Consider the following 10,210-nt stretch of genomic DNA (forward strand, 5'->3'; position numbering starts at 1 on the left):
TGAACTGCCAATCATATTGCTCAAATACAAATAGCACAACTTTTCTGTGTGTAGTCTTCAATTATGTAGTCTTCAACGGCATTCAATGATGCGCTGAGAAGGAACTGGCCTGGTCGGTGCTGCTGCTTTGAAAGTGGTGTGAAAAGTACTTCGAAAAGTACTGGTGAAAGTGCCACACGTTTTCCGGCGGCTCTGAGTGACACTAGCTAGGTTTCCATTCCATTGGCGACAGATTTTCATGCAAATATTCTAGAATCCGCATAAATAAATAAAAAATCGTATTTTCCCACCAGTTGTATGTTTCCACCAAATTAACTTGTTGCGGATAAGAATCTGTGTGTTATGACAGTGCACACAAAATGTACTTTTTCGCTTAAGTTTTCATGTACCGAATAAAAGTCCAAAATGCAATGTGTTTCCATCGCATTTTCAACTCCACCGATAGTTTTGTCACAAAAACTTTTGCATTAAATAGCAAATGTCCCTACTCTGGTCTTGGCACCTGCATAGATACAGTGCGGGTTGGCTGTGCTGGGTTGGCTAGTCTATATGATGAGATTGTTATGGATAATAGCGAGAATATTAGTATTTGTCAAACGGCAGTCAAGCGTCAATCATCATGTCACCAGAATAAGACCCTCGATATTTATTGGAAAGCGAATCAAGCTCATCACCGTGCATTTTCACCACCCTGTTAAGTTCATCATAACTAAACTAGTTATGCGGGAAATGTCGGTGGAAAGGCCTTTATGCGCAAATATTGATATAATCACCATCATATCGAAGTACATTTGGAGTCACGCGATGATATGGTGTGTGGCCCTCCCACTACGCCTCAGAAAACCATGCAGTTTATTAGACTACAGATTCAATAAATTGTATGAATGGTTTCCTGAGGCGTAGTGGGAGCACCACGTACCATATCATCGCGTGAATCCACATTTACTTCGATATGATGGTGGTGATTATATCAATATTTGCGCATAAAGGCGTTTCCGCCGACATTTCCCGCATAATTAATTGTACCTACACAAAGACCCCACCATGTCGAACGAACAAATTAGCTGCCGGCATTTATAAAATTACACCGAAACTTCCAGTTTCCATCACAGCAGTCGTGATTTTTTAAAAATACGATATGACTTTACTCGCAGGGAGGGAAACGTGGTTATTGACAACAATTAAGATTGAAGGGAGTATTTTTTCTCAAGCATCATGCAAGGTCGAGCTGACACAGTAGGTGGTGGCATGCACCTTAAACGTTTGTTCGTGGAACGCCATTATACCATAGAAGAAGAAGAAGGTCGCGCTGATGATGCCTGACCACAGTGATAGATAGAGGACTCTAGGGCCCAAAAGCCTGTTTTAGCATGGGCAGCTCCATTGAGGTCTTTCACCATTTTTAAGTATGCTGGGACTTCCTATGGGTTAAGGAAGGATCACATAATTCCATCCAGGTCATCAGGAGGGATCAGCCAATGATTTATATTCATGAGAAAACATTCCATATCTGTAAGTGGCAGTAAATCACCAACCTTGGCTTTATACCTGTTCAAACAACACACTATAGGTGGCTGTATGCAACCTTTCAGTTTGTTTACCAACTCATAGAAGTAGTAGAAGAAGACAATTGACTACTTCAAAATGGAGATTGTGCTGCATATGTGTTCACGGTTTCCACTTGTTTTCCACAGCCACAAAGTCAAAATTGGCTATATCCTAATGTGATATTATGGCTATATAATGTAAACAAACATTTGCTTTTTGTTCTTAATTTAAGGTTAGGCATAAGGTTAGCAGTGTGGTTAAGGTTAGGTTTAAAATCAGATTAAGAAGATAAATTGTAGAAAATTGGCGGGGTTTATGACTTTCTGGCTGTGGTAACTAGAACGGCTATCGCAGACGCCGTATAGGACATATACAATGTTGCGTTCTTTAGCTAACTATCTCTACATGACTATATAACCTGACCCCTCCAACCTCCCACGCTCCACCCCCTGGCGGTCAATCAATCATGTTCACGTAGTTGATTCCTCCCACCTGCTTTGGTCAAGGCACGTGTTGGTAAAAGTTTTTTTTTTTATCAACAGAGATTGATTCGCTGTCATTAGCTTTAACTTTGCTTGATACATTGCAACAACAAGCATAGCAAGTGTTGTTTAGCAAGATGACAATGGACGACTTTCAATTCATGGATAGCTTCAAGAGAAAGCGCATCAAATTGACCCTCAAGACTGCGACTTTCCTTGGCATTGTTCAGCGGATCAACGCCAACAAAACGGTGATTTTAGAGGACGGTAAGATAAAATGAATGCACTGACTTACATTATCTTGATTGAACTATTGTTCAGTTTCACATGCTCATATTTTTGCTCAAAATCTGCACGGTATCTGATCACAATCAGTTCAGCTAGTTTGCTATGGTAGCTAACGTTAGTTAGCCAGCAGAGGCAGGTTTTCAGGAAAGCTGTGCGCATGTGCCAGTTACTGACCTGGACCCGGTTTCCCAAAAGCATCTTCAATCAATCAAATGTATTTATAAAGCCATTTTTACAACAGCAGATGTCACAAAGTGCTTATACAGAACCCAGCCTAAAATCACAAAGATTTAGAAGCACGGTGACTAGGAAAAACTCCCTAAAAAGGCATGAACCTAGGAAGAAACCTAGAGGAACCAGGCTCTAAAGGGTGGCCTTTCTGAGTCAAAATGCAAGACAGATCCACTGCTAAGATTTTTTTTTTTTTACATGACTTAAAAAACTTAAGCCTATGCAACATTAAGCAATTAAAAACAGTTCTGTAGAAATTAGGTGTGTGCAGTAGGCTATAGGTCCAACACATTATCACTGCATATTGGCTATGCCTGAATTCTTTTCAGACCATTTTTAAATTATATTTCAAAATGTTAGGTATATGATCACACTGGTAATATATAATTTGTTGTATTACTTGTGAGGCATGGCTGAGTGAGCATAATATTTTATTTTTTACTGGACTGACTGCCTGTATCTGATGGCCAGTCTGAGGGGAGGGATGGAGCAGCGGTGAGGCTGCCTCTCACCTGACTCATAGTCCCTCCTCTCTCTCTCCCTCCGCTGAGAAAAGGGGACACAGTCTTCCAGCTGATGGCGAAACTTAAGTCGCACTGCATTATTTCTGCCTCATACACCAATTCATGTTACTCCTATGACCAGAGAAAGTGAAATATTCCTTGATGTAAAATACACAAGCCACAACTAATAACAATGCAAGCTTATCGAAACACTTTGCTATACTGATTCATTGCAACTGCAGTGCTGGTTATAGCATGAGTGGAAGTAGGGATAATGTGCATTTTATGGCTTATAAAACTGTTGAACAAAGTGTTGACAGTGTTGAATAACAACATGAACTTATTAAAACAGCAGCTCTTTGCTGTATTTGTTGAGTCTCTCTCTAGTCATGGTTTTAAAAGTGTTGAAATCTCACATGATCAACTTTGCTGTGCGTTCAAGGATTCTTTTTACAGTCTATTGCTCGAGGAAGGTGTGCAGACACGGTGATCTGAGCTATCTGATTGGCCAGCGGTAGGCCTATATGTGCACTTGATTTGCTCTCTGGGCCTGCCTGGTAGGCAGAGTTTTACCTTCAGATACATAGGTCCCGTGTAGCTCAGTTGGTATAGCATGGCACTTGCAACGCCAGGGTTGTGGGTTCGTTTCCCACGGGGGGGCCAGTATGAGAAAAAAAAAAAAATGTATGCACTCACTAACTGTAAGTCGCTCTGGATAAGAGCATCTGCTAAATGACTTAAATGTAATAAAATGGGAACACTTTGCCTACCCGGCGCTAGGGCTGCTGAATCAAGTGCACCTACCACCAACAGCGCGTAAACGTTTGGTGATCGACTAGGAATGTCTTGGAGACCAGTTGGTGACCGCTGTTATAGAGAATGCACCAGGTCAGCACCTCAGGAGTAAATGTCAGTGGGCTTTTCATAGCCGAGCATTCAGAGGTCGAGACAGCAGGTGCGGTAGAGGAAGAGAGAGGGTCGAAACATTAGGTCCGGGACAAGGTAGCACGTCTGGTGAACAGGTCAGGGTTCCATAGCCGCAGGCAGAACAGCAGAAACTGGATCAGCAGCACGATCAGGTGGAACGGGGACAGCCAGGAGTTATCAGGCCAGGTAGTCCTGAGGCATGGTCCTAGGGCTCAGATTCTCCGGGAGGGGAGAGAGGGATGGAAAATTAGAGGGAGCATACTTAAGATCACACAGAACACCAAGGCTAAATGAATTGTTAGAACCTTCATAGCATCATTAAATCTCTGAGTTGTTTCCCAAAACCATTGTTGTTAATGTTGCACTTGAAAACGCTCGTAATCTAATGCCTGCCTCAGACCACTTGTAGAACAGCTAAGGGAGTTGTCAGATGCTTTATACACATCTCCGCTAAACATAGAATCACATTGGTTAGCCGTCTCTCTGTGACTGCCAATAACTTCAGAACAAAGTTTACTACAAAGTTTCCAATGTCTTTGCAATTGACACAAACAAGAGACGTATAAAAAATATGATTCAAATGAAAACCGAGATGACTGTATTCAAATATAAACAGTAGGCTATAGGCTTATTTCAATAAAGCTAATTTTCAATCAAGTTTTATTTTGCTACTTGTCTGTAATTTGTCTCAATATAGTTAATGATGTGTAGCCTGATATGTGTGCAATGATGTGCCAAATCAGTGATTTAGAGCATTTTTATTGCATTAGCATAAGGTGCTGCAATATTTGCAGCCATAGGTGGTCAAATCTCTATAGGAGCTGATCCATCATCAGTATTGTGAAATAATTGTAATTTTAAGGAAAGATTTGAATGGAGAAAGCTGATCCGAGAGCAGCAATCCCTTTCTTTTGATCCTCTCAGTATCGACTCATGCTCCAACAATGCACTTAGCGACCATTCTCTCTGTGGTGTTTTGGGAAACGCATGTTACATCTTTGGCCGTTGTAGGAATGATGCATTGTAAACCCTCGTAATCCTAAATTCCATCGCTATCGGGAAACCGTCCCTGTGCTGCCAGTGTGTATTTATTCCATATAGCTAGCTAGGATTTGACTGTTGCATTAAAGTTAGTAATCTGCAATGTATGAGTTTAATCTTTTTCAGTTGTGGATGTCAAGAATGGAAGGAAATTCCCTGGAGTGAAACTATTCTTTGGACATGAAATTCTGAATGGTAGGCGGCCTGAATCATGGAAACATGCACTTTATTTCTGTCATTATCACTAGCTAGCTTTACAAGTTGAATATAATAATATCTGGTCATCTGCTATGTATAACTATTAGCTACCCTTCTATCTTTCAGTGGAATTTCCAAATGTAACAAAGACTGACCGGTATGTCCGATATTGACATAATTACAATTAGTGAATGGGTGAAAGATCATCTAACCATGGAATCATTCTTTGTATGCATCTATCATATTTTGCAATAGTTGACTTTGCTCACGGATGAATTAATGTCTCATTAGTATTGCATGCAATAATACAAAAAAACTGACACACTGCTCTTTGGCTCAGAGAGAACTCCAGTGACCACAGACCTGAAGGTCACCTGACTGTGGCAGAGTTCCAGCCTTACAGGAAGAGTCTCATACTGAGTGAGTTGACCTCAGTTTAAATACTATATTGTACAATTTTAGTTAATAGAAGCCATAGATTTGCATCATTAGCTTTTCGTTAGGTAGCTTAAATGATCTATGTAGCTCTACAAATAGATGTCTCCCAACCTCAGATGAAGATGACGAGAGCCATGTCAACTTTGTGGTCATTGATGAGTTCCATGAGAAGTTTGGTCCTGCTGTAAGTACCTAACCCTCACAATCACTGTTTCATATCACTTTGCCCCTGTGTGTAAGCTTCACATTACATAGCCTATTGGCATACAGATGTGGATAACATTTCTGAGGAAAATGAATCTGTAGTGTGAGCCTAAGGAGGTGTGTGCCCTGTGTTGTGTCCTGTGGGCGTATGGAATGAACTCTAGTACCTTGCTTGGTCATGACCTCTCCACAATAGGTGATGCTCATCCGGAAGCAGCAGGTGATTGGGATAGGAGCTGACGGGGTCGGGACGTTTCAGCACGAGAGACTCTGTTGGCTACAGGTGAGAAAAGAGACAGATCCTACCTAGGCTTTTAGATATGCATTTTCTATTTAACACAATCTATTACTTTTCATCTTTGGAAATTTGAACTACTGAACTATGTCCTATCTTCTTTGTAGATTGCCACTAAGAACACGGTGTACCTCTTTGACATCCTGTTGCTTGGAGCCCGGGCCTTCAAGAACGGCCTGTCCATGATCCTGGAAAATAGCCACATATTAAAGGTGAGTAATTTAGACAGGAGAGTTTGACATATTATCCCATTTCACTTCTACCTCATGCAATTTCACCTCTGTCTGTATATGTATGTTGTTCAGGTCACTCATGACTGCCGGAGCCTCGCTGGATCTCTGATGGCTCAGTTTGGAGTAAATCTCACCAACATCTTTGACACACAGGTTCCGTACTGTAGAGTGTGCAGACTAAACTTTGTTGTCGTTCTATGAATGAATTCTTACTGACCTGTAGGCTTCATACCAAGTGTTGTCCTGCCTGCCTTATCACTGCAACATATTCATGTTATTTCTCCATAGGTGGCAGATATCCTGTGCTTCTACACAGAGACCGGTGGCTTCCTGCCAGACAGGGTCAGTACCCTACAGGAGGTGGTGAGCCTACATCTGAAGATGTCCTCGTCACAACTCTCCTCTCTCAACATCAAGTCTCTGCTCACCAAGGTACAGAACCCTAAAGGAGGGAACATAGCACAACAGTATGAATGTGATGTTTGTGTGTATCTGTGTGTGTCTGTGTCTCAGTGGGACAGAGCGCTGTTGGAAGACTTGTATGTGTTGAAGGTGTGTCTGTACTAAACCTGTATCTGTGTATCTTTACTATACCTGTAGGAGGACAAAGCGGTGTGGTACGTGCGTCCCTGCCCTTTGTCCCTGCTGAAGGTCATGGCCCTGTCGGTGATCCACCTGCAGCCTCTGAGACTGGTGCTGCTGGATGCCCTCATGGCTGACTACACAGGCCTGGTGGACTCCTACCTCAGCGGTAGCCGGGAGGAACCTGTCCACATGCAGAACGTCGGCTCGGTGAGCCACTGAGCTTCACAAACATGACCCAACACACAACCACCCAGATAAACAAAGTACTTACATCCTCAAATGTCCAGAGTCACTTACTCATTACTGTACATTTGACAAATGGCAATGTTGAGAGAATATTTAGTGACATAAAACTGAATAGATCTCCATGGCAGTAATTATCTGAGATATAAATGTCCCAGTGTGTTGTGTTGAGATGATATAGAAGCTCATGGGCAGCTGTGTGTGTGTGTGTCTGTCTACAGAGCAGTGTTCTGGAGCTGCCCAGGGAGCTGCGGGCGTTGGAGCACATGCGTCAGGTGCGCCAGAAGTGGGCCATCGACCGTTACCCTATCACTGAGCAGGGCCTGCTGGAGCGCTCCAACCCCAGACCCCTTCCCCCTTCACAGAATGGCCAGAACACAGCCACCCAAAGACAACCAGACCCCCCTGTCCCCACAGCAGTGGAGCCTGTAGTCCTAGCACCAGTACCAGGGCAGGGCCCAGCAGAGACACCCCGTACCAGCAATACCCTGTGGGCCTCTGACCTCCATGCTATGACCAGTGCCCTGACCCAAGAGGCTGGAGTCCTCAGGCCAGTGGCTCCATCAGGAGCACCAGGACTCTTGGAGATAGTGATGGACACAATGGCAGGCAGAGGGAGGTCCCTGTTGAAAGACCCAACGCCACCCGCCCTCCCTGTGTTCCCCTCCCTGGGAAGAGGCCTGGCTCTCCCGATACCAGCAGCCCAGGTCCCCAAGGAGAGCCCCGGAGCCCTGAAGACCCAGGCCCCAGTGGGGAGGGTAGAGGTGCCTGTCCCCCCAGGCCCAAGACCCAGCCCAGTACAGCCATTTGAAAACATCCCTGGTGCAGGGAGAGGCCTCTTCATCCAGAAACCCCAAGGTCTCACCTCTCCTCTCAGTCTCTCATTCAGTTCATTTAGAAAGAGCCACCTGTGATTGTGAAGGGTTGGTTCAAAATTACTTTTGTAAATTTTTATTCTACAAAGACCACTAGATGGCGGTAAATTGTCAATTTTGTTTGCAATATAAATTGCACCAATGTTTGGGGGGGGGGGGTCTTTTTCGTTAAATGCTTTTCTATTTCAAATTAAAATAGTACAGTATCAAATTATAATTGGATGAGAGATATTTCGAAAATTGTGTGTCATGGTATCTGGTTAACCTGTTGTACATTTGTTTATTTAAGCTTCTATTTTTAAGTTTACTTAAATTGCTGTTCAGCACTTGTTCCTTTACAAAGTTAAATTAACACCAGTTCAATACTCTGCTTATTGTGATTCTGTCTTTTTCTCTTTCTGGCCTGATTTGCGTGAGTAATGGTACATTCTGAATCTGTGTTAAGTGCAGTCATTTCACTTGGTAATGAGGTCCTCGGCGTACAGGGAATATTCTGCCAGGCTACAGCCTGATATTGTCCAACTCATTCCTTTGATAACAATACAGAACATAGTGTATGAATCCATACCAGCCCACACCTGGACGATGATCTATGCAGCACCAGCAGAATTATAATTCAGCCAAATGAAGCACATGAAGTCCAAATATTCTGGACATGAAAAACATTTTATGATTAATTAATTTCACATTTTTTTCTTCTCAAAGTCCAATAGGCAGTTGTGTAGAACATACGCTACTACAGAATAAAGTACCCAATATAGCTAAATGCGTTTAGCTTAGGATGATTAATTTACTAAACTTGGCTTCTTGGTTGCTGTTAATTGATGGATATGCTGTTAATGAAAGAAAAACATTGTTTCTGGAAGGTTCCTTTGATTACAGATGACTGGAAAAGCATTAGAGCTGGCACAGAATGAATGCAGGATGTTGACATTATTAAATTGATATTGCCTGTCTGCAGCACTAATCACTCAAGAAGTTCAGACGCTGACGATCATAAGTACCCAACACCTGCCATGTTTTACACGGGAAAACAAAGCCTTGTCTAATCAATCTATCGGCTTCCTGAATTAGGATCCTGCAATGCGGATATTACACACGTGTTCCACAAAGAGACACTTTGAATTAATTTTCAGAGGTGCAGTTTGGGATCAAAACAGGATATTAAGAGAAAAACAATGCGTTCAAACCACAGGAGGGCACGCGGCACAAATGGGGCCCACATTAATCACATCTTATTGCCATGGTTATCTACATATAGCAGCTTGGGCTCATGCCAGGGACCCTCATTGAAAGCATGAAACAGATAAAGTAGTCTTTTAATTAACTAGGAGGGAGCCGAGCACAAAGACCCATCTCTCTTAGCAACTGGCTCCTCCTCAGCTTCTGCTAGGGACTGGATGGATAGTATTTTTTATATATATATATATATTTTTATATATATACTCCCCTTTATTACTTTTCAACCCCACCATCCTTTCCCTACTTGGAGTAAATTAGTGAACAACAATGCCCAGGCCTCTACTTCCGGTCTATACTTACTATCTACACCTTATGGACAGAGTTAATTTTACAATAATTCTATTATATATATATATATATTATTTTTTTATTTTTTATTTTTTTGCTCCTGAACTACTTCTACTCTCAACCTCTCCGATCATTTTCATGATGTCCATCCGGTTTGCTTCTATATGCCATTGATACAGTTACATATCAGGATATTATTTTTGACGATATATCATATAGTTTTGACAATATCGCAATATATTTGCGCTACTTGGCTGTCCCTGCACCAAAACACCAGTATTTGTCCTTCATGCCTTGTTCTCCATTTTCTTTTTAAATAGGGAGCCAATTAGTTTTTTTTAGCAAATTCCATGACTGATCAAAACTAGTTTTTTCATGGCTCTCTCTTGTCCCTCTGCAGCAGACATATGGTGAGATCCTGGATTCTTCTATGCTTCACCTCCTAGCCTCCTAGGCCTTTAGATCTTCTTTTAGATTTCAACATGAAACATTTATCTTGTTTCCAGTAATGAGACTGAAAATAGAATTCCAATCAATTTAGTATTGAAACACTGACCAGTGGCTGTAAATGCAGCAGGGTGCTCTAAGG

At 42.2% G+C, this 10,210-nt stretch overlaps 1 protein-coding gene across 2 annotated transcripts; it reads left to right on the top strand.

Annotated features, from left to right (window-relative positions):
* Positions 1-1,976: 1,976 nt before the first annotated feature.
* Positions 1,977-8,461, top strand: exd1 (exonuclease 3'-5' domain containing 1). 2 transcript variants are annotated; one of them, XM_041855174.2, is made up of 11 exons: positions 1,977-2,297; positions 5,147-5,215; positions 5,345-5,375; positions 5,559-5,638; positions 5,773-5,840; positions 6,057-6,143; positions 6,263-6,367; positions 6,461-6,511; positions 6,677-6,820; positions 6,989-7,180; positions 7,438-8,461. In XM_041855174.2, the coding sequence occupies exons 1-11, from the start codon at positions 2,168-2,170 to the stop codon at positions 8,128-8,130; spliced, it is 1,650 nt and encodes a 549-aa protein (XP_041711108.1). In that variant the 5' UTR covers positions 1,977-2,167; the 3' UTR covers positions 8,131-8,461. The 2 variants fall into 2 exon arrangements, with proteins under 2 accessions (XP_041711108.1, XP_041711107.1); XM_041855173.2 differs by having other exon boundaries at positions 1,978-2,297; positions 6,461-6,541.
* Positions 8,462-10,210: the final 1,749 nt, after the last annotated feature.

Source organism: Coregonus clupeaformis, chromosome 29, assembly GCF_020615455.1.
Source record: "Coregonus clupeaformis isolate EN_2021a chromosome 29, ASM2061545v1, whole genome shotgun sequence".
Taxonomy (NCBI): domain Eukaryota; kingdom Metazoa; phylum Chordata; class Actinopteri; order Salmoniformes; family Salmonidae; genus Coregonus; species Coregonus clupeaformis.

Coding starts and splice junctions, on each gene's coding strand:
- exd1 (XM_041855173.2), top strand. CDS start 2,168: ATGACAATGGACGACTTTCAATTCATGGATAGCTTCAAGAGAAAGCGC. Junction 5,639..5,772: donor CAGGAAGAGTCTCATACTGA/GTGAGTTGACCT, acceptor TCCCAACCTCAG/ATGAAGATGACGAGAGCCAT. Junction 6,144..6,262: donor AGAGACTCTGTTGGCTACAG/GTGAGAAAAGAG, acceptor TCTTCTTTGTAG/ATTGCCACTAAGAACACGGT.